The 24,333-nt window shown below is 50.0% G+C and overlaps 1 protein-coding gene across 4 annotated transcripts in view; it reads left to right on the top strand.

Moving 5' to 3' along the window:
• Positions 1 to 24,333, top strand: part of LOC122369026 (afadin-like) — a 56,721-nt gene that overhangs the window by 14,565 nt on the left and 17,823 nt on the right. For 3 of the 4 annotated variants that reach the window (XM_043343385.1, XM_043343384.1, XM_043343387.1), the window contains 10 exons: positions 10,405 to 10,591; positions 11,531 to 11,741; positions 14,929 to 15,056; positions 16,310 to 16,438; positions 17,804 to 17,974; positions 18,386 to 18,494; positions 19,452 to 19,597; positions 21,673 to 21,772; positions 22,106 to 22,260; positions 22,987 to 23,110. In XM_043343385.1, coding sequence (XP_043199320.1) covers positions 10,405 to 10,591; positions 11,531 to 11,741; positions 14,929 to 15,056; positions 16,310 to 16,438; positions 17,804 to 17,974; positions 18,386 to 18,494; positions 19,452 to 19,597; positions 21,673 to 21,772; positions 22,106 to 22,260; positions 22,987 to 23,110 — 1,460 coding nt within the window. The remainder of the gene's footprint in view (positions 1 to 10,404; positions 10,592 to 11,530; positions 11,742 to 14,928; positions 15,057 to 16,309; positions 16,439 to 17,803; positions 17,975 to 18,385; positions 18,495 to 19,451; positions 19,598 to 21,672; positions 21,773 to 22,105; positions 22,261 to 22,986; positions 23,111 to 24,333) is intronic. The other variant, XM_043343386.1, reaches the window with a different exon arrangement.

The following is a 24,333-nucleotide window of genomic DNA, read 5'->3' as shown; positions in this document are numbered from 1 at the left end:
CCTGCCCCTGCCCAGCCCAGCCCTTCCCTGCCCCGCCCTGCCCCGACGCCTGTTCCGTCCCAGCTCGCAGCTCGACATATGGCATTGTGTCGTCTGTGCCAGTTTCGTGCCGTGTATGAGCTGTGAATGCCCTCACATCGGCACATGCCGGCACCCTCCGCCCGTATATCACACCATGGGGGCGGGCCGGGGGTCGGGGGGGGGGGGGGGGGGGAGAACGCACAGTGGCGTGTGCCGCTCGCGCGCCGTCAGTACTGCTGGGAGCGGTGGACGCACTGCGTGTTGTGCCCCGCACGGGACACTGGTTGTCGGGCTGTCTGTGGCCCCAGTGGGCAATAGTGAATGGTGTGGCTGAACGGTGCTCCCTGCAGCTGAGCCGGCAGATCAGGTCAGGCTTGACGGTAGTGCGGTCCGCTGTTGTGTATGTTTCAGCACTTGTCGGCGTCGATGTTGGGTTTGCTATGTAATTCGATGTAACTTTGTCACCAAGGTATTTTAGATTATATCGCTCTTAAATGATTGGTACCAAATAACATAGTTTCCACTGTGTCGTATTTGCGCCCACGTGATGATGTGGGTTGATTGCCTATGCCAAACTTCATTGCATAACGGCGCTGCCCGACCGCCACAGACCTCATTTGTCTTTGGTTCGCCTGTTGCCACCCTGTTCTCCGTCGCCTTTGTGTGCGTGCTAGCAGGGGAAGCGTCTTAATTGTCGGGTGCCTGGTATAGCGTGCGTCGTATACGGGGGACTCTGGTCGGCCGGGATTGGGAGGGATTCAATCACGGTGTCCCGATGGCTTTGTAGTGGAGACGACGCTCAATACTGCGGCGACACGTCATTGGCCGCGGTGGCCGAAGGTCAGGGGGTCAGAGGGAGGGGTAGGGGTCACACAGGTCACCCAATGGCGTGGGACTGAGACTGAGGACGCGTCGGGAGTAATTGACCGTGACGAGGGCGGGCTACCGATTTCGCATCGTGGGAGGCTTTGGCAGGGAAATTGGCTGATGATAATCACGATAAGTGTATTCCATTGGTGATATGCGTTACTTATGGGCAGCTGGGCTGGAGCAGGAGCCAATCGTATAGCGTTGAAGCGGGAATGATTTGTAGCTCATCGTGTTGAACGGAACAGGCACGCTCGAGGCAGTCACGCATAAGATTAGTGACTGGCTTGCATGCTACCAAGTGTGTTTCCATTGACTGCCACGAAATATCCAAACTCTACATTTGCCTATGGGCTTCCACATCTCCAAGCCTCCTCTACAAATTACATATAGAACATCGGGCCGACTCTTCAGCTGCGGGAGCTGCCCCTCATCCCTCACCGACGAACCCGGTCCAATGAACTCTTTTATCTTGCCCCGGTTAGCTCTGTTATCCGAATACCGCGGCGCGGTGGCCGGTGCCCTGTGCTGTATGTTTGTCCCCGGCGGCCGCTGTTTGTCGCCAGTGACGTCACTGTACGTGTGGTGACGTCATTGGGTGTATCTGTAACACGGTGGGCCCGCACAGCTCTGCGAGTTTGGACGGCGCCCGTGGGCGTATTTACAAATTGCAACCGAGCTCCGCCGTGGGGTAAGGTGGGCAGGGGTTTTCGTCCTACGGCTGCGGTTGAACTACCGTCTGTGGTAGAAACTTCAGGGTGATGGCGCGTTTCATACGAAATCTGGCGCAATGTTTGTTTGCTTCTGAAATTGCTGTGAATTCTTGAAGTGGGAGTGTTTCAATAACAATTTGTGGATTATTTGAGTTTCTTTATATAAACATAGAATAATATTATGAAACATTGTGTGGAAACTGCAAATACTAATATGATCAATTACTTAGTTTGGGAATTGATACACATTTTGTAGAGGTTTGTCTAGCAAATGGTGACTGGTGTAACAAACCTCAAGCCCATCATCATCTGAAGCTGTTGTAACAAATCAAAATTGCTTTGATGTTACATAGTACCTTGTTGGAAAGACTGGAGCATGGTTCAAGATGATGTGTAAAAATTCAAGATTTGTGCGAAAGCTTGTGACTGAAGAGTGAAAACAGTTCTATATGATGGCTCAATCAAACATGGAAATGGATGACAAAAGTAGAGTTTCAACATTCCAGCATGGGAGAATAACTTCAGAAATTCATAGTTCTTGTAATATTGCATTCTTCTTATGTACAGTTATAGGTTTTGTTAAAGGATATTTCAAATTAATTGTGTCAGTTTGAGATATAGATGGATTGCGGACAAAATTTAGAATCATTGCATGGTAGATAGGTAGGTACTTGTTCAGTAAAAAGGTATGTAATGAATGCCATGAGAAGGTTTTTTATGATTTAATATATGGTCACTGCTGTACCTACAAAAATGCAAGCTTACTAGCACCTAGTCTCTGAATCATATTGAAAGTATTTGCTATGAATGTAAATATGTACCTGCAAACTATGTCAATAAATTTGTGTGATGATGTTGACCAGAGAGCTTTATCATCTGGACATTTATGTTGCTTCTTACATTAGGTGTTAAGCATAGTAATTACGGATGAACTTTGTGCCAATATCTTCAATGCACAATGTATGTAGCATGTCTACAACCCTCACTGATCCTGCTATAGCTATAGGCATTTGGCACCAGCAAGACCAAGGGCATTTCACAGGTGCACAACCTTTTGTCATGTACCCAGTATCACCAGTCACTTTTTTACTTAAGGTGCACATAGTAGTGCACACAACAATGTGCAGAGGGCCTACACAAAAACAACATGATTAGTGTGCACTATGCACAGCATTGTACCCTGATTATTTGAATATTTTGATCACTCCAGTCAACAGCCAGGAGACAATTATTGAATATCACATTTATCATACATCACTAGTCAAACAAGAGCATGATGACAAGCAATCATGGTAGTATTCCAATAAGTTGGACAGTCATCTCCCTGGGCGTCATTTTTCCAGGAAGGTACCTCTGCAGGTGTTGTGGTAGGACTAGGCTAGGTTGAATTGGGTTAAGTTAGGCGAAGTAAGGTGGTTAGGGCCAGGTCAGACCATAAGGCCTGGTCAGGTTGATTTTATGCTTTCATTTTAATTTGACATAGAAACCTATTACCTATGTTTTTGCTCCAGCCTGAATGCAATTAGGTTAACCCTCGCCCCGTTGGGGGGGGGGGCCATTTTGCCCCCCCCCCCCTGTGGTTTTTCCTGAATAGCAAGAAAACGGCGGCGCGCAGCGCCGCCAAATTTTCAGTACCTTCCCGGGCATCAATTTGACACCTTCACACCAAATTTCAAGTCTTAGGTCACCTTAGGTCAGGAGTTATTGAGGTCAAACTGAGGTCATGTTCGAGCAAAAATGAGCAAAAAACATGCAATCTTGAAACGCTCACCAAATCTACAGTTATCAAGCAATTTCAAAGTTCTTTATATGGTCTAGTAGACAAAAGGCGGCGCTACAAAACTGCTATCTCGGATTTTCAAAATTTTTGGTTTTTGACCCAAAAAAAATCAAAAAATTGATTTTTTTAGAAAAACTTTGAAGAAATCCAAAATTTTTCCGAATTTCGAAAAAACCGGAATATATGTGATAGTCCCAGCGCTCTTCTATATACATACCAAATTTCAGATCGATATCTCCTTTTTGGCCAAGTTATAGCGAAAAAACTGTTCAAAAATGATGACGTCAAATTTTTGAACTCAATTTTTAGCAATTCTAGACCTCGTACGGCAAAACAAAGACCACCATTGAACTCCCCGTGACGAGCTGCATCGATTCGATACCCATTTTATGCAAAAATATTAACTTTGAAATTCGACCTAATTTGACCTGACCTTGACCTGACCTTGACCTGACCTTGACCAAAACGTGATCTAAGCTGGCCCCAAAGGCTGCCTGACCCATATAATCGCATTTGTCATGTAAAATGGACCATAAAACATGTATCACACGACACTTTCATATTGTGACCCTCCGTGACCTGACCTCTGTGACCTGACCTGGTATCAGTGACCTCAAATAGCAAAATATGTGATTGAAGAACATTACCCCATCGATGATTTTCAATGAAATGCATTTTACTCGATTTTACAACGCATTTCTTGAAGTGCCTGTAAACGGTGAAAATTGGACCTTTGACCTGACCTGTGACGTCATCGGTTTGACCTAGGTCAATAAAATTGGGTCACAATGTAGTTCCCCGTTGGGGCTATCCAACGCCGTTTACCGCTTGTCGCTATGTTGCGTGGTTCTCGAGATCTTAGGGGGGGGCCAAAATGCCCCCCCCCAACCGGGCGCGTTGCTCGGCAGAGCCCAACGGGGCGCGGGTTAAGAGTTAATTTTGCTTTGTTTTTTATCTGTCTTGTTTTGTGTTTTTTCCCTTATGTTTTGCCCCATAGGCAAGGGTGGAGCTTTTCCAGGGAAGGTGGTGGAGCAAAAGCCGTCAAACCTGCGATGCCCGGTTGTTAAGTTAGATAATGTGCAACACTGAATCAATTTTTTTAATTACAGAACGAACATTATGAATTACACAGACATTTCAAAGCTCCTCAATGCGAACAAGATTGGTTTGCTAAGCAATGAAGTTCTACAAATCAGCAAAATTTGGAGGGGCAGAACGTTAATTTTTTCTCTGACAGCTTCGTAACATGTTACGAAGGCACCAAAACTACTTCAGTACAGGTTGTAACGAAATTATCCGGACATCCATTTTTTCGCCATATCTGTCTGCACAGTTTCCTAATCCTTTCTGATGTTAGAAGTGGGAATACCTATTGGATGAATACGTGCCTCTGCTATCGGCTTTCAACTCAGCAGTGACCTGACCTTGTCATGTGACTCTTGCTCTGAGTAGGAGTCGATTCACAGACGGGTTCACATGGTAGTTTTCGTCTAAGGCAGTTGCGAGAAGGGGATACAATCTCTCCTTTCGTGGTAAAATTGCATGGCGGCATCCACGGCGTCAAGAGCCAGAAGCTGGTCTGCCAGCAGCTGGACATCAGCAGCAGCCAATTGCACATCTGCCTGAGGCGTAATAAGCTGGGACTTCGGTGGCAGACTCAGCCCGGTCGCGACCACAAAAGCCGCCCTTTTTCAAGTGGTGAGGAGAGTCATCAAGATAGCGGCAAGGAAACGGCACCAATCAATCCGCAAATTGACTCGAATTCTTACCAAGTCAGATAATAAGAGGTCCCATATCATGGTTCACCGCTACCCGCCCTTTAACTTGGTTCTAGTGCCCTTCAAACTGGAAAAGACAACGAAACTTACACTGACGGGAAAACAACCAGTTCACCACCTTTCGCCTCACTTCAGATCGCGTCCACTGGTCGAAGAAAGATAACGGTGAGGGTCTGGTTGGATGGGTAGCCGTTTGAGCTGTATTATCCTTTGAACCGTCAAATCGGCCATGTATGGGCGGCCAGCCGCTCGAACTTGCTGGCCTTCGCCGCCGTCAAACATCCGGGTAATATCCAGATTGAAGCATCTCAGCTGCCTAGCAATGCTCCAATTGGATATAGTGTCACATAATACCGCCATCAACGTCAAGTATTACCGGAGCAACATACTGGCCAATGAATGATTGGAGGCGCTCAACCAGACGGCATAGGAGCCGAGGGCACGGTTTTTGAACGCGCACTGATGCCTGATTCAAGCCACGCTGTCTTCATGCGGGGCGGCGGCGGGCGCGCTACTTTAAAGTCCCTAAAAGAACGGGAAGTGATGCCGATAGAACCTTCAATCATTCTGGGCTAACGCTTATGACTTGGAAAAAGTCGCGATCCCGTTTCAAACGAAAACCTGTGGGCTCTTGTTCAGCAGGAGGTGTATGAAGAGCCACCCGCCATAAGCACCGCTCAACCGCAGGCACAGGTTTAGACGGCGTTTGTCCGCATCAAAGCCAGTGTGCTGGAGGATCCATTGGCTGAAATGCTCCAGAACATTCGCCACTGTGTTTTTATGAAAGTTGGCTACATGCTCAGTTAAAAGAAAAGGTACCAGATTGTTTTGCTTTTTAATTACAGCGGGAAGAAAGGTGTCCGGATAATTTCGTTACACCCCCTGTAATGTTCAAATGGTTGCTAAATTCGAAATCAGCTCCAAAAACTAGCCTAGAAACATGTAAAACTCGAAAAAGTGAACCGAGGTCATCAAAGGTCATTGAGCTGACCTGACCTTCAGGTGACTTTGACACCCACCCTAATGCATGGGACCATCATCATATCACATGTTTCAACGCTTGAAACCACGTGAAGACAGCAACCGCGCGGCTAATGCGAGCAGACATACGCCGAATCGCGATTCGGGCCAAACATGGTCTCGAGAAATAGGTCACAGGTCAAAGGTCATTTGGTTTAGGGTCCTGAAATTTTCAGGGTAGGTGTAAAATTGATAAAATCGGGGGCATTGAAAGTTTCGTCGCGATCGGACGGTTTTTACGCGAGTTACTCACGAAAAACCAATAGAGGAAAAAGCGCACCCAAAAAGGCAGAAATATGCACATGCGATATCCTATACTGCGAAAAAAGTTGGGGTGAGACTAAATGCTTACTTAGAAATCTAAGCTGCGTTGCGGCATTGGCGGTTATGTGCGGCGTGTATGCCGCATGATTAGTAAGCGGCGACCACTAAATTAAAAACTCAATAGCTTTGACCTGTTTTCAATGGATAACACTGCATACCAAAAATGTCCATCGCTCTCGTCATAGGATATTTAGATTTAAATAACTAACTTATCTACATCATCGCTTTGAACCAAATTAATACTTTCAACTTGACCCTCGCCCGTATTGGTGTTTTTCCAGCCGCGAACGTATAAGGTATAACCCCTTGCCGTTTCGCTCCTGATCAAGCTAGAGCTTCGCGAAAAAACCAGCGTGTTGCCCGTGACGAGAGGAAGCCGATGATACCCAATTTTAAGGTCCTAGGTCATCGGTTGACCTTCCAGGTCAGGTCAATGACCCAAAAGGCGGGAAAATTGGGACCTGTTAGAACGTCGTAGTGTGGCTGCCATGGGGTTTTCCGGGGTGCTGCTGATCACGAATATCGTGTTAGTTTTGATCGGAGATGATGTCTTTAAGCATTTAGACCAGCATCGGATCAGGTCAGGTCAGGTCAACCGGTAGGGGTCGTGATGGGTATTCGTAATACGTGTCAACCGCTTCTGCAGCTTCGTAACATGTTACGAATGCACCAACACTACTTCGTAAATGTTCAAATGGTTGCTAAATTCGAAATCAGCTCTAAAAACTAGCCTAAAAACATGTAAAACTCGAAAAAGTGAACCGAGGTCACCAAAGGTCAATGACCTGACCTGACCTTCAGGTGACCTTGACATCCACCCTTGTGCATGGGAGCAACATCAAATCACATGTTTGAACGTTTGAAGCCACGAAAAGCTTGCAAACGCGCGGCTAATGCGAGCCGACATACGCCGAATCGCGATTCCGGCCAAACATGGTCTCGGAAAGTAGGTCACAGGTCAAAGGTCATTTTGGTCAGGGTTATAAAATTTTCAGGGTGGGTGTTAAATTGATCAATGCGAGGGTACTGAAAGTTTCGTCGCGATCAGCCGCTTTTTAAGCGAGTTATTCGCGAAAAACCTTAGGGGGGTTGCATCAACCCCCCCCCCCCCTGTGCGGGCGAGGTCATGTTTTGATAGCAAGACTGAAACAGACTTTTTTGGGTAGCCAGGAAATCGCATGCCAGAGCCTATTCAAATTCTTTTATCGGCCTTTATATGCACCAGTCGCATACAGGTACGGGATTTAGCATACGATTTCCAGACAATCGAAAGACTGTTTGGAGCCAACAAAGGAAGGAATGAGTGAGTTAAGTTGAAAGTATTAATTTGGTTCAAAATGATGATGTAGATAACCTAGTTATTTAAAGCTAAAGATCTTATGACGAAAGCGGTTGGCATTTTTGGTATGCAGTGTTATTCATTGAGAACCGGTCGGAGCGTTTGAGTCTTTAATTTAGTGGTCGCTGCTTACTAATCATGCGGCATACACGCCGCACATAACCGCCAATGCCGCAAAGCAGCTTAGATTTCGAAGTAAGCATTTAGTCCCACCCAAAAAGTTGCATCATTTTTGAACGTCGCCGACAAATTGTAATTACCCTAAGCTCAGGCAGATGTATGGTAGAAAATCCCCCAAGTGAAATACACTACGGCGGAAATAAAATACCCTACGGCGGAGCTCGGTTGCAATTTGTAAATACGCCGCCCGTGGGACGAGCCGTGTTGAGTCTGGCCCAGAACAGGACGGTCGATGAGTTTAGACGAAGTTGGAGTGCTTGGCAGAGTTTCTGTCGTTTTAATGGACCGACGCTTCTGTCTCTCTGAAGTGGCAAAGTTTCGTGCACTCTGCAGCACTTAACGGTTGCTTTAGTGTCTTCTTTTTTTTGAAGCTTGAGTTTTATCATCATCGAAGGAGATTCGGTTATTAGATGCTTCGAGGAAATATATTGATTATCAATACCATGCTAATCTCGTAGTTAGCTTGTCCGAGGTCACGATCCTGTTTTCGTGAACTTTGGCATAATCTTGGTTATTCGCTTCTTCTGATGACGTTATGTAGAAAGGATAGCGTTGTAAGGTGACGAGGACGACATCTGAGTCTTCAAGCGGTAAACCGGTTCAGCGGCGATCTCCGGTCGCACGCCTGCTACAATCGCCTCTGACATCACATGGGTGACATCAGTGATAGGGAATCCCCCTAGCAGATGGCTATCGGGGAGCGCGGGCCGCCGCCTGTCGGGTGGAGGTCGGAGGGGACGCGTAACCGTGATCAGTATCTGATGTTTTGGAACGCCCCCGTGGCCAATGTCAGGGACATGTCGGTTATGTGTGTGTGTCGGGAGAGACCCGTAACCGTGTCCTGGCGGGCGTGCGATGCCAAATGTATACAAAGTTCGTCGTACGAGCGCCCCCGGGCGTTTATGTGGAACGTGCGCTCCACTCTGTATCCTGTTTGGACCGGCTGCTCTCCCTGTTCGCGGCTGATCACCGTGTTTTGTGACTTACCGATCAGAGGGGAGCGGTTAGGATGTGATTCACATTGTGGGACGCTATGGGTAAATAATCGTGACGCCATGAACAATGGGTGCCGTCGGTCTCCTCCTGCCTCTTGGCTGCTCTTTCTCATTTTTGTTAGGAGGGACTCTTATTGCATAATAAATTGTCCCAATAAGTCGCTCAATAATTTCCGTCAAGTGCAAATGATGAGGGGCTGGTGGGTATACACGGGCACAAAAGCTGACCGCTCACGCACTCAAACTCACACGCACGCAAGCCACTTTACATTTACCGCGCTGACGGTTCGCTTGACAGGCGAGGAAAAACTATGTTGGGGCACTGGTTCCTCGCGCCAACACTTTTGGGCATGTCATGACGTTCTTGCTGTGATCGCTGTCATTAAGTAAAAATATTATTGTGGAAAGGGACACACGCCGCCAAACTGACCAGTGCATGCTTGACTGCAAATGATATTAAACATTCACGTCGGCTGCTAAATGCTTTTTTAGAAGTCTCGCCCTTACAACTTTTACTTCTTGCATTGAGTCAGTCATCCCCCGCTGCCTCGCCTTCGGACAGCCCGTGCTCCTCCTGTTACCTGTATTACACCTCCCCTCGGCGCCCCTCTGGACGGTGCAGAGCGCGAGGGCGGCAGCGATTGGCACTCGATAGCCGTCGTCGGCCGGCCGGTGCCGTCTGTACGGCCGGTACCGCCCACCAGCCACCGCACAGCCACTAACAATGGTGGAGCGTGCCCGCGCGCGCGCGCGCCGGCCCCGCACCATCAGCTGTTTGGCTTAGTTTGCACGCCATGGACGGCTCACGCGATCATCTCTGGACGGAGTGGATCCAACGAGCGGTGATCGCAGTGCTGAGAGTGTGCGCGGACGGTGGACGGTGGATGGAAGTTGGTGGGCAGTGGATAGCAGACGTTGAGCAGTGTGTGGTATACGGTGGACGGTGGACAGTGGACAGTGGACAGTGTATGTTACACGGGTGACGGTGGGCGGTGTAGACAGTGGTTGATGAGCGGCAGAAAGTAGACGGTGGACGGTGTACGGCGGGCAGTGGGCAGTGCGTGGTGAGCAACCGTAGTGAACGTTGGGTGCTGAACCTTAGTTATGTTGTGGAGAATACTTCGTAACAAATAATTGAAAGGTCGTGTGTGAACCGTGCCGAGCGCCTGCGACCTCGGCATGGTCAGACCCAATAACGTCTTCAAACAGAAGTAACGATCGGCACCCGATTGTCCCCGACATCAATACAACAACCGGGCGGTGCCATCATTATCGGAACCCGATCCGACAGCCGCCCGCCGCGTCGCTGCGTCGGGCGCGCTGTGAGTGTGTCTGCCGACCTGTGAGAGTGTCCAACCTTTGCTTACGGCCGGCCCGCCGTCCGCAGGCTCCATCATGTTCCACGTGCGCCGGCGGCCCAACGACTACCAGCCGAGGAAGAGGAAGAAGCTGCCCAACCAGCCGTCGACGCCGTCTGAGGTGGACCATAGCTACCGGGGAACGGACGAGGCCAGCCTGCCGTTCCTGCTCGAACTCAACGCAGACGGCTCGGACGTGCGCCACCAGGCTCCCAGGTAGGTGACAAAAGGGTGGGGTGAGGGGGAGAGTTTGGAGGAGCGGCACACTTGTGCCGGGAGGATTGGGAGGAGCGGCACACTTACACTGGTGAGGAGGAGGAGGTTTGGATGAGTGTCTTGCTGCTGGAAAGATCAGTTTAGTTTGTAGCTGTAGACAAACCATCACGAGTGCTGGCGCCGGCTGCCAGAGTTCGTTACCATGACACGTCTGACGGTGTATTGACTTTGACACGCTGGGAGGCCGGGTAATCATTTGTCGGTTGGCGGGGGCAGAACAAACTTTCTGCACAAACACGACTGTCTGGCAGCGTGTCGGCCGGCGCGGTGGGTGTGTGCACTGCTGCTGCTGCCGGCACCCGGGCTCCCACGGATATAAGAGGCCGGTTGTCGCTCCGCAGGGTGCCATCTGGAGTACTATGTCAATGTGTTTCTTTGGGAGGGTGAGAACATGTACCGTATCGCTCGTTTACTACTCGTTTACTCGTTTACTCGTTTGCTCGGTACTGTTTATCGCTCGTTAGAAAGTTATTGCTGTGAATGTGCCCTGTGCTTCTTTAAAGTGTGTTCGTAGATGGTGAAACATTGCTAACATTGCTGTAGATATAGACATAAAAGTAAACATTGGTGTAAACATTGACATAGAAGTTACTATTGGTGTTTTAGTGTCATGCCTTAGTCTTTCATGAATGCATCCAGCGCTGGATATAGTGTGCGATGCTATCGAACTGTCTTAAAACATTTTGTGTCTTTATCTATAAGTTATTTACCTAAGCCGGCTTCTTGCTTCCCAGACGGCAGTTACAGCTTTCACCACTGTATCCAACCCCGCGTCTTGATACGTTACAGCCTGCCCCACCACATATCTCTATCTGTATTTGCCCGGCAGTCGGTACAGCCTGCCCCACCGTATCTAACCCCGCTGTCTCTGTCCCTCAGACGGTACAGCCTGCGTCTGAACGTTACCGAGGTGGGCTCGGAGCGCTCTCCGCAGGCGGGCGGCCAGTGTCTCCAGCTGGCCGGCCACAACGTGCACCCGCGTCACTGCGTCATCGCCCACACGGAGGGTATAGTGACGGTGACTCCGTGTGGACGGGAGGCCGAGACGTACGTCAACGGACAACGAGTGTACGAGACCACCATACTACAGGTAAGGGAGATAGATCAGCAGAACACCATACTGCTGACACGGGGAGACGTAAACCGACCACTATAATGCAGACTGGGGAGATATCAGCAGACCATTGTACTGCAGGTACGGGGAATATATCAGCTGACCACCTTACTGCAGGTAAGGGGGGGGGCAGACCACCATATTGCAGGTACGGAGAGGCGTAAACAGACCACCATACTACATGTTTGGACGGTGAGAGACCATACTGGGAGGTGTGGGAGATGGGCTGTGCCTGTTATAGGTGTGGACTGTGGAATGGAGTTACGGGCTCATGACACTACAGACACACTACACTAACTACAGCTGACACACACACTACAGTCACAGTCAGCTATGTAAAGACTATCACCACGCTGTCTGGCACGGAAAGATATGGGGAAGATAATTTCTTTAGTTTCCTGATGCTAAACAGAGCTGTCAGACGTTAGTTGTTCAAGTGTTCACCGTTCAGCCATTGTCAGAGCTTGCTTACCTGCGACCCCCGGCGTTACTCGCCCATCTCTTCTCACCCCTGTCTAATTTCCTTCTGGTCCGTCCATCTGGGGGACTTTTTGACGATGTCGCCCCAATACCAGGAGCCGAGGCCTGACGCGTCCTGCATGTTCGGCCGTTCGATTCTCAGGGGTCTCCCGATCCGGTGAGATTCCGTGAGCGGAGCACAATAACGCTGTCGATCTGGCCGACCCGAGCCGGTTTTACCAGATTAGTCAGGATCCGGCGGCTGATTAATTTGTGTCGGTCTCCGGAGGGGACAGCTATCCACAGATTTATTGATTTAGTGTGAACAGTGAAGATACGAGTGCAATATGGAAGGACTGATATTGGAGGGATGTCAAGAGTTGCTATCTCCGTTTCGGTTTCATGCCACGATTCTATTGAGGCTGCTGATGGTGGTTATTTGCCACACATTTCTGCGAATTCGTTGATCAATATGATGTGGACGCGCCTTGAAAGCATTTGGTTGCCAGGAGATATAGAACGCACGATGTGCGATCAATGGTTATTCGAATCTTGTTAGTGTGTCTCGCAGTCGTAATGGTACTAGATTTGAGGTTGTCATGGCAACGCGGCTTTGTGTCATAGGTCGCTGATCGTGACGTCACTGCTGTGACGTCATGCTCTGCTGACCTATCGACTCCCCGATACCCCGCTGTAGATTACCTCTGGATGAATGACCCTGGATTATCTCTGCTATATGCCTCAAACATTCAAATTTTGATTCAATGCACCTGATTCAAACGGGTACGGTTTTGTTGATCTACCCTGATAAACCCCTCGCCTGAAAAACACGAATGAATCATAACTGTCGACGAGCTAATGTCACAGATTAGTCGACACCTGAATCAGTGAGTAGAAATCGCCCGTTCCTTCTGTAAATGCCTGGGATGGGTAACTGCCGTTCACCCACGCCTAGTGTCTGGCAATATTTTCATTTACTTTGCATGACAAAGACCAAACATAAATACCTAATTCAGGAATGCCGGATTATTACACTTCCTCATCCGGCCATCGAACCATGTACAAGAACATGAGGGCCCTGCTGGTATTTACCTGGCACTTAAGGACTCACTCAGCACACCCACTGCCGGTCAGTGAGTGGTGCCGCATGTGGTCGTTACCGCCGCGTTTGTGTGCGTGTGTGTGCGGCCGGTGTGTGTCGGCTCTCTCGGGGTCGGGGTGGCTATCATGACTGACCGTGTAGGGGGCGGCAGCTGGTCACACTCTGACTCATTGATGATCGGCCCAGGGTGCGACAGATGGTCCCAGATCGGCCGCCGAGCGGAGAGAGCCGCCCGCGGTCCGAGGCAGTGATCGCTGTGTCGTGCTGTGTGTTAGGAAGTGTGTGAAGGGTGGGCTTAGGATGGGAGACATGGTAAGCTGTTGACGAGTCCTGGAAAAAGTTTGTCGAGTCTTTGAACATGGTCGAGTCGTGCTGAGTCGTTAAACTTTGAACACTCGTTGCTTCTTATCGAACTGGTAATTCCGATCCAATATGATACCCCTAAAACAATGACATAACAAGTACAGAGTGCTGGTCGTCTAATCGTCTTCTAAAAATAGTAACACGCTTTCCCCTTTTGTCTCCGGGTATGACTGCATCCGCTCCTTCTTAACCCGCGCACCGACGGGGGGGCGGATATCCGCCCCCCCCCTGAGGTTTTTCGCGAATAGCGGGAAAACCGCGGCGCGTAGCGCCGCGAAATTTGGTATGACTATTCCCTTATCAATTTTACACATGGTGTGCAAGTTTGAACCTCCTACCTTTCAAGGTCAGGTCACCAGGTCACTTTGAATGACCCAACCTCAAGTCACTTTTTTGCAACTTTGTCACCGTGCCAGAGCTACAGTAGATGTCGGAGGCCTTTGAAAGTCGCAGGATGTTATTAGGTCATTAGTAGCTACAATTTGTATATCTCGGAATTTTGATATCGGTGACCTAAGGTCAGGTCAATTTCGCGACCTCCCCATTATAAGTCAATGGGGGAAAAATCAACTCCCTGTTTTTACCACTAAAACGGGTCGGAATGGCCCCATATACCATACATGACTTCATATACGATCAACCTTCACTACCTTGAGGTCTGTTTTGCTGTTGGGCAGCTGTGAGGTCATGTGACGTCATCAAAGGTCACCAAAGGTTTTTGGCCAATAACTCCGTACAGGAACAAGATACAGACGCGTGGATGGTCTCATTGTGTTCAGCTCGTCAAGACGCATCGATTGATATACATGATGACCTCGAGGTCACGTGACCTGAGGTCAACCTTTGACCTTGACCTTTCGAGGTCAACATATATATCATTCGATGCGGATTGACGAGAGGATCACGATGATGCCCTTAGTTTGTTCCTATCTTGACTAATTCGAAAGTTATTCGAGAAAAACTCTCTCCATATTTAGCGCCGCCATTTTGACTTTTTCGACCCCTGTGACGTCATCTTTGACCTGACCTGAAAATGACCTTAGTAAAAATTGTAGATCTTGACCGTGCGTATCCGATGCCGTTTACCGCTTGTCGCTATCTTGCTTCGTTCTCGAGATCTCAGGGGGGGGGCGGTCATCCGCCCCCCCCCCGTCGGTACTAAGTTGGCGCAGACCCCCGTCGGTGCGCGGGTTAACGCCGCCTGCCCTATTCTAACCCTCTCCCCCCTTCTATCTGCAGCACGGCTGTGTGGTCCAGTTCGGGCGCGTGTACCGGTTCCGGTTCCTGGACCCGGCGCACGAGGCGCACCAGCGTCCCAGGGGGCGCCGGGAGTCCGGCCGCGGCCACAACGAGAGCTACGCTGAGAGGTGGGTGCCACGAGGAGCTGACGCTTGTTCGAATGTTTGGGTCTGTTTGTATGTCAGCTGTGCATGAGCGTGAATTTGTGTAGTTTTGTGTTCAGCCTAGCATGCAAGCGATGCATGTTTAGTGTCGAAGCTCAGTTTTGGAGTGGGTCTCGATGATGGGTTTCATAGAATCGTTGCAGTTATAGTGAAGGCTTGTGGACGTCTTCTGTGAGCCGTGACTACTGACTAGACAAGTGACGTGTGCAAGGCGCATTGGTGTGTACGGTGCAGTGTAGTGAACGTTCGTAAGCAAGCTTCGAAGGATCGTCCCGTCATCCCTCATTATCGTCTGCATCACGACACACGTTTTCATATTTCGCTGCCCACATCCACATAGCGAAGGCTAGTCCTCTCCGCGCCCTCCCATGGATCTTCCCGTCACTCCCCCGCCTCCCCTCCCCTCCCCTACACCCCCAGGGCAGTAACCTGTAATGTGATCAGGTCAGTCCACTTTGCGGGAATGCCGTCCGTTCGTTTACTGCTGTGCTGAGTGGTCTGTGCACTGCTGGTGGCGGGTGCGGCCGATGGGCGCCGCCCACCGGTACACATTCGACTGAGCGGGCACCCGGGCTGTGCAGGGTCTGTTTTGTTTGGTAACAATGGGGTGAATGCGTGATGGTAGAATGTGTTGTCTGTGTGTTAGTGGTGAAGATACAATGTGGTTGATTGCTCTGTGATATTGTTTTATGTGGAGATGCAAGCTCAGTGTGTACTGTAAGTTACCAGAAGGTGAAGTACAGTGAACAGTGCATTACAGCGCATTGGTGTGGTGATGGTGCACAGTGTTTACTGTTTACCTACCGTATGGTTTCCACGTGTATGCCGTGGCTCAGTAATTGAAGAGTATGAGTTTTGCGTGTTTTAATGTATCATTTTTATCAAGTATCCTTTCCGCTTTTTGAACTAGCACGAAGTCGTAATGCTCCCGATACCATCACATGCACTATGTGATGTCGATATTGCCTGCATGTTTTCACCAAATGCTGTTTTAGTGAATCGCTACTATTAGCAGTGGCGTGTGCGTGTTTTGCCTGGCTGGTAGACTTCCCTCAAGGGACCCAGCTTTGTACCGCTGCGTGATATGAAATTACACCACGCACCGTGCCGTGCGCCGCCTGGGCTGTATTGTCACGTCCCTAACACTGTCCCCGAGCACCCGAGCTTCTGAGTGTCCCCAGTGTAGTAACCGCACCGCTTTTCGTTCGTTGTCTTAGCCACGACCCTGGCCGCCGCAACAGCATGGAGACGACGTTTGATGTGGCTGGTAATGTGGAGACAAGATCCACGGCCAGCCAGAGACACAGGGACAGAGAGGAGACGGCCAGTCAGCGATCAGACGGAAGGTGAGGGGGTCAGAGGGCAGTCAGAGACACCAGAGACCAGTCAGAGACACCAGAGACCAGTCAGAGACACCGAGACAGAGAGGAGACGGCCAGTCAGCGGTCAGATGTAAGGTGAGAAGGGGGATAAGAGGACCAGAAACACCAGAGTCTAGCTAGAGACACCGGAGACACCAGGACAAGGAGGAAACGGCCAGTCAGCGGTCAGCCAGGAGGTAGTGGTAGTGACTACAGTCAGAGACATTAGAGTCCAGTCAGACATCGGAGTCCAGTCAGACACCAAAGTCCGGACAAATACACCAGAGGCCAGTCAAGGGTCAGAAGGAAGATAAGGTGCTGGATCAGACGGTAGGAAATAAATGGACATACAGCGGTCGGATGGGAGGTAATGTGTGGGGTCAGTGTCCAGACGGCCGCGCAAAGTGTAGGAAGTCAGTGCTCGGGTGGAATGCAGTGTAATGGGGTCAGTCGGCAGGAACCAGACGGCAGTCTGTGCTCCGATGGAAGGTAAAGAGTAGGGCAGACGGTAGTAAACGAACGGATATGTTGGAGCGGTCAGACGGGAGGGAAGGCAAGGCAAACGGCGGTCGGAGAGAAGGTAAGGAGTGGGGTCAGACGGTAAGAAAGTGGGCTTTGGTTAGGCAGTGATCACGCAATGTCTTACGACAGTCATGTCAGGGAATGGCAGACAGTTGTCTGTTCTGTCTGATGTCTGACAGTTGATAATGGGAAAGGGTCGCACAATGCTCGGACAACGGAGGACGAGTGGTAAGGTCCACGGCGGATACAGTCAGATAGTCCGACCGCGAACCTAAGGTTACGTCGTGGTGACTAGGTATTGGGGTATAATCAATAGCGTGCCACCCGTGACCCGTGATGGGTGAGCTTTATGCCTGGATTAGCTGGACAGGATGTCGGCTCTAAGTAATTGGAGCTTTGTCAGATGTCTGTCATATTTGGCCTATGATCTCCGATATTGTTTCGGTTTCATCTGACAAGGATTAGGTTGCGAGCGTGATGCAATGCGACATCCATTTAGCCGAAAATAGACGGTAAACGCAGCGGCCAAAGCCGCTCGGTTATCGACGTTTCCTGATCATTGAAAGCCGGCCACTGTTGATGAGAGATCCGATCATGCTGGTATTGCGATTATCAGTACGTTGATTACGTAGAAATAAAGGATGGTTATGGGCAACGGTGTAGGGATGCGTTGTTCTGTCTCTGCTGTTTGTTTTGACATAACTTTGTTACATTCATGATAGTGTTTCGGCCCATGCTTGAATTACATTATGTAATTATTTATGTTGTGTATGTTCCATTTGTGCTTATGTGCATCTAAACATGACGCCGCTGCCATGTGTCCGTCAGGTCGAACAACTACGCCAGTTTCCGTCGTGGTAGCGACCCGATCCTGCCGGCCGTGCTCGAGTTCAGGGAGGAGACCGAGGACGCGTTCCTGCGGGCTGTCATCACACGGCTCGACCCGAGCAGCCTGCAGTTCAAACTGGCGCCCACCTATACTCTCTACATGGCCGCGAGGTGAGTTAGACGGTCTCCAAGAGAGTCTGACAGCCTACAGTTCAAACTGGCCTACATTTGTATTTCATTTACTTTGAGTGCTTTCATCACCTGCTGATATCACTAGCTATCCCTTTTCACGACGGAATATTGGACACCTAACTATTTGATCGAATTTTGAAGGAAAAAAGCAAAGCAATCGGCATGTCAATCAAAAGCTGGAAATCTTACTGTTAATCGACTGCTAAAATTTCTCACTTATCAAACTGTTCAAACGACCCAAATTAGTGCCCCAAAGTTCTGTTGTGAAAAGGGCTTACCGCTTATGTGTATTTGTATCAATGTTATTTTCAGTGAACATGTCGGCATGTTATCATTTTCTCATTCTGTATAGATTCTGACTGAAATATGTTGTTTTCCGTCTGTCGCCAGGTTTCGGGCCAGCACGCACTATCGCAGTGACCTGTCGCCCAACGAGAGAGCTCTGAGGCTGACCAACGTCCTGGCCAAGGTGGCCTCCATGATCCGGGACGTTGTGCAGGCAAGTGATACCTTGGCGCACAGGTTATACGAACTTATCACTCGGTGATAGTATGGTACCTCACTGGTACTCCGCATACTAATTGAGTGACATGATATTCTGCTACATGGCTAAAAGCGTTTTTATAAGCATTTGTTAGTGGTGGTATTCTGCCAGTTGCATTTTTCATGCCGGGTGGCTTAGTAAGGCACATTTGTCGCCCGTCTGGTCTCGGCACTTCACGATCCCCGTGTCCGTAATGATGACCGTGCAGGGGTCCAGAACCGGCCGACCTGTGGGCCTCTGTCCATCCCATCCCCGACATCCCCGTGTTCGTAATGATGACCGTGCAGGGGTCCAGAACCGGCCGACCTGTGGGCCTCTGTCCATCCCATCCCCGACATCCCCGTGTTCGTAATGATGACCGTGCAGGGGTCCAGGCCGTACTGTGGGCCTCTGTTCGCCTCCTACCCCGTGTTCGTAATGATGACCGTGCAGGGGTCCAGAACCGGCCGACCTGTGGGCCGGGCTGCGGCCGGTCGTGGATCGCGCCCAGTCGGGCTGCCGAACCGACCGGCCGCGGCGACTCACCGCAATTCTCTGAACGAACATGGGGCTATAATTATAGATAGATGTATACTTGTAGAGGCATGCTGTCTGCTGAACAGTAACAGGATGTCACTGGTCGAAGAAAATGACCTTAGCGTCGGCGCGCCCTAAAGCCCCAATCAACAAACAATCACTGGTCGAAGCTGAAGGCTAAGCAAGGGCTGACTTTGTGGGTGCACTCACTAATGTACTGATTTGAGCGGGAGATTTGCCTCAAGCTACACACTTGCTTCACTCACCACCATCAACAGCACATTCATATTACAGTATGATTAACCATTAACCATCCCCTAACCCGTCCGCTATTCTTCTTCTGTCCCAAACCCCTACACCGTCTAATCCTCTCACCCTGACCCTCTCCTTTCACAGATGCGTCGCGGCGACGCCAACTCTCTGGCGTTCTGGATGGCTAACGCGTCCGAATACCTGCACTTCCTCAAACAGGACCGGCACGTGAGCGCCTACAGCCGCGACGCACAAGACATCCTGGCCGAGAGCGTCCAGTCGGCATTCTGGTGAGTTAGTGGCGAGAGAGCGTCCAGTCGGCATTCTGGTGAGTTAGGGTGGCGAGAGTGGCGAGTTAGAGAAGGAGTGGTGAGAGTGTTCAGTCGGCCTTATGGTGAGTTAGTGGCAGAGAGCTTCCAGTCGGCATTCTGGTGAGTTAGGGTGGCGAGAGACGAGTTATAGGGGAGTGGGAAGTTAGAGGGAAGTGGATGAGTTGGAGGGAAGCTGCGACAGTGTCCAGATGATGAGTTACAGGAGAGGATTACTGATTAGGTGAGGTGATTGTATCCAGTGATTGATTGATTGAGGTGATTGATTGGTGATTGTTTTCCAGTGAGTTACAGGGGAGTGACGAGTGTCCAGTTGTCCTATTAGTGAGTTAGAGGGGAATGAGTGGGGCTTTCCACACGACTAGCTGCTATTTGGATAGCTTGGAATTCGATTCGAAATGGATAGCCTTCCCTTACCAGTGTCCACTGCCCACCTTATCATGTAGACCATAGTGGGACTCAGTTCCCGGATGTACGCATGATTATAAAACTCTTCAAAGACATTGTTTGCTGCTTACTTGTCCGTAAAGAAAGTTCATGTGAAACAGAACGACTTCTTTCAAACTTCTGCAGCTACAGTCCTGCTACATTCATCATGTGATAACTTATGCAATAGCATTCTTCTCTAGTTTATTACAGACATTCAGTTCTTTAATTGCTATTGTTTTGTATCGTTCTTCTCACTCAGAATCCTCTATGACGGCGTTGGCATTCTGCCTTACTCTTCTAAGGTACGCTTCGCACATATCGAGATTGCTTTTTTATTACGGTGATCTGGCTCTAAAATCTTCAGTCACTTTGCGGGTCTCCGAGGCTTGCTGTACTCTCCATCGTTCTTATTTCGGTCGCCCCCAACCCCAGCCCTCGATATGTCATGCTTCTGTCGATTGACGGTAGTTGTAGCTGAAATAGTGTGCCTATCGTGTGCAACACGCCCCGTCGACCGTCTCCGCGTCTCGCTGCGACAGGAACCTGGTGGATAACGTACAGTCGGAGCTGGGTGACTCAATCATACCGCCCCGGGTAGGTGCCCAGTTGACCGTCACCTTGTAACTCCCTCTGACAGGAACCTGGTGGATAGCGTTCAGTCGGAGCTGGGCGGCTCCATTTTACCGCCCCGGGTATGTGCGCAGTTGACCGTCTCTCCGTCTCGCTCTGACAGGAACCTGGTGGACAACGTTCAGTCGGAGCTGGGCGGCTCCATTTTACCGCCCCGGGTATGTGCCCAGTTGACCGTCACCTTGTAACTCGCTCTGACAGGAACCTGGTGGATAACGTTCAGTCGGAGCTGGGCGGCTCCATTTTACCGCCCCGGGTATGTGCCCAGTTGACCGTCACCTTGTAACTCGCTCTGACAGGAACCTGGTGGACAACGTTCAGTCGGAGCTGGGCGGCTCCATTTTACCGCCCCGGGTATGTGCCCAGTTGACCGTCACCTTGTAACTCGCTCTGACAGGAACCTGGTGGATAACGTTCAGTCGGAGCTGGGCGGCTCTATTTTACTGCCCCGGGCGTGTGCCCATATGACCGTCTCTCCGTCTCGCTCTGACAGGAACCTGGTGGATAACGTTCAGTCGGAGCTGGGTGACTCAATCATACCGCCCCGGGTAGGTGCCCAGTTGACCGTTACCTTGTAACTCGCTCTGACAGGAACCTGGTGGATAACGTTCAGTCGGAGCTGGGCGGCTCCATTTTACCGCCCCGGGTGTGTGCCCAGTTGACCGTCTCTCCGTCTCGCTCTGACAGGAGCCTGGTGGACAACGTTCAGTCGGAGCTGGGCGGCTCCATTTTACTGCCCTGGGTATGTGCCCAGTTGACCGTCTCTCCGTCTCGCTCTGACAGGAACCTGGTGGATAACGTTCAATCGGAGCTGGGCGGCTCCATTTTACTGCCCCGGGTATGTGCCCAGTTGACCGTCTCTCCGTCTCGCTCTGACAGGAGCCTGGTGGACAACGTACAGTCGGAGCTGGGCGGCTCCATCTTACCGCCCCGAGCGTGTACCCATATGACCGTCACTGTGTGTCTCCCTCTGACAGGAACCTGGTGGATAACGTTCAGTCGGAGCTGGGCGGCTCCATCGGACACTTCCTCGAGGACCGGGACGACTCGGATGAGGAGGAGGGTACCACGGCCGAGGTGAGGGCGGTAGCGAAGGAATGGAGGTACTGGGAGGTACCAGATGAGGGCACCCAGTCGAGGTAGGCGCTGTTCGCAGCGGATGTGGACCGGGACGACTCGGACGAGAAGGAGGGTACCACGGCCGAGGTGAGGATGACCCCTCAAACCCCTCAAAGGGGTGGCCCCCAAACACCCTCAGAGGGCGTTTGGCAGGGATGTTGGAGGACCATTGAAAGACGTGACGGCCAGGGGCCGGAGACACTAGGATGGTCAAGGAGGGCGGTGAAGAGGCTGTGCCGAAAACCCCGTGGAAAACCCTGAACGTCTTATCGTTTTTCCCTGTGCCGCCAGGTTTTGAGTACGCTGGGTAACACGATGGCGCTGCTGCGCCGCTGTCGGGTGAACGCCGCCCTCACCATCCAGCTGTTCTCACAGCTCTTCCACTACATCAACATGGGCGTGTTCAACATGCTCGTCATGCCCGGCCCGGTCAACTACTGCAGCAGGTTAGTTAGGGGTCGGGGTAGGATGGTGTGGGTGGCGATAGTGAAAGCGATGGCGCTTTGATACGTGGTGGCCGGCAGGTATGAAATGTCTAATTATAAGCAAATGCATCTAAGTTGTTGGCTATTGGCATAACGTATGCATTTATTATTCATTATTGCAATTATAATCTTTGGTGGTCGGTGCTGGAAGACTGTGTTGTTCTTGAACAGATATTTAGCGGAAGTGTTGTTCAAGAACAATTAGTCATTATTGGCGTGGGCTGTCGTCAGCTCTTGCGCAAAATGCTCTGAGAGTAGTTCAAGTGTCTGTGTGTCTTCTCTCACGAGTTGTTGGATGTATGTGGGAACCTGCTCGGCGCATCAGGTGTGCTCAGTTTCTGACCAGGATCTCAGCTGCGCTGAATTTAGGTCGCGGAGGTGTAGTTACGTAATCCTCCATTTCTCTGCTCAGCTATTATAGCTGCCACATCCTGCTAGGCCTCGCTTAAGGCGAAGGTTTATGCATCTTTTCGGCCTGAATTCCGAACCGTATCCCGCTGCGTGGGACGTTCGGCTCTGCACATCCTTTTAACACTGAATATTCTCCGAAATAGACGTTTGTTTGACCTGGACTTGATCGAAACTCGCCGAACTTGTGAACTCTAGCTGTTCGGTCGGGGTATAAATCAGCACCCCGGGCGCTGCTACGCCCACTTACACCAACTCTGTGTGTTGATTTTCCGGTAGGATGTGGGGCGAGCGCCTGAAGCGTCGACTGAGCCGCACCGAACTGTGGGCGGACCGCCAGGGGCTGGAGCTGGCCGCCGACTGCCACCTGGGCAGGGTGGTGCAGGCCGCTCACCTACTCACGGTGAGAAAGAGGGAAGGGGAGGTTAGATAGGGGACAGAGGGGTCAGGAGCCTGGCGGCCGACTGCCACCTGGGCCGGGTGGTGCAGGCCGCTCATCTACTCACGGTAAGATACATAGAGGGCAGGGTTGGCAAATTTATGCCAGCAGCCGGTTTAAACCGGTTTAATCCATGGATTAAACCGGCTGGCATAAACTAATTTAAGCCACCCCGGTTTAAACCAGTGTGCACCAACATAATAAATGCCACTTACGTTAACTTGCCGTAACATCACTTGGGTTAAACTGCTTCTTCTCTTCACATTTTCTATACACACCTTTCAATTATACATGCTAACTTGTAATGTTTTTTCCTGGGGGTTGACTTTATGTGATTCATTATTGATCTGTATCACCCTGTATCAAATGTTTATTTTGATTTGCAGTGTTTTACACAACTAGTTGTTTACATGGGTAGTTTATGGAATGAAAGGTCTTGGAGACAGCTTCAATAAAGAAACCAATTTCAATTTTATGAGAAGCTGTAGCAAACATGACCTAATGCCAAATGCATGGTGCAAGGATCAGTGAATGGTAAGGGCCTAAGAACTATCATACAGAACATTGCCTATTTACTAGGGAACTGTCTATTGCTTAAGCAGTCAGTGACACTAAACAAAGGAATTGACAGCACGGCCACCATTATAGGCTCCAAAGTACATGTAAAAAACATAAGTGTGATTAGTTAGGGACACTGTTATACCAAGAAAACAACATGCACTACTTGAAAAAACACAAACCATAGGAACATTCCAGAAGATTTATAAATGATGAGTTGTTACAATTATTTCCTGTGCAATTAAATCACAGAATGGGTGATACCTAGTACCTACCATGATAAATAATTTTTTTTCTAGTGTTTCTGGCCCAGTCCCCAGACGATTGGTCAGAATGCATTTTACATGTAAAATAAAGTGAGACTTTTAACTGGTATACCGAACGTTAAGATTAGAATGTGCTTATGCCTTATCCCTACTTTGTTTCTTAGCTTAGTTACCTACTGACCAGATTGTCAACATAATCACATGCCAAAATGTTGACATAATACCAAATGACACAGGTACTGACTTCGTGCACTCTGCACATTCACCAACGAGTACACTGACCCACAAGATAAGTTATTACGAGCGAGCGAGCGCAGCGAGCGAAGCGAGTCTTTTCAATATAACGGAAAAATCTCAGTATGA

Source organism: Amphibalanus amphitrite, unplaced genomic scaffold (assembly GCF_019059575.1).
Source record: "Amphibalanus amphitrite isolate SeventyFive unplaced genomic scaffold, NRLGWU_Aamphi_draft 000999F_arrow, whole genome shotgun sequence".
NCBI lineage: Eukaryota > Metazoa > Arthropoda > Thecostraca > Balanomorpha > Balanidae > Amphibalanus > Amphibalanus amphitrite.
This window is presented reverse-complemented; position numbering and strand designations above follow the sequence as displayed.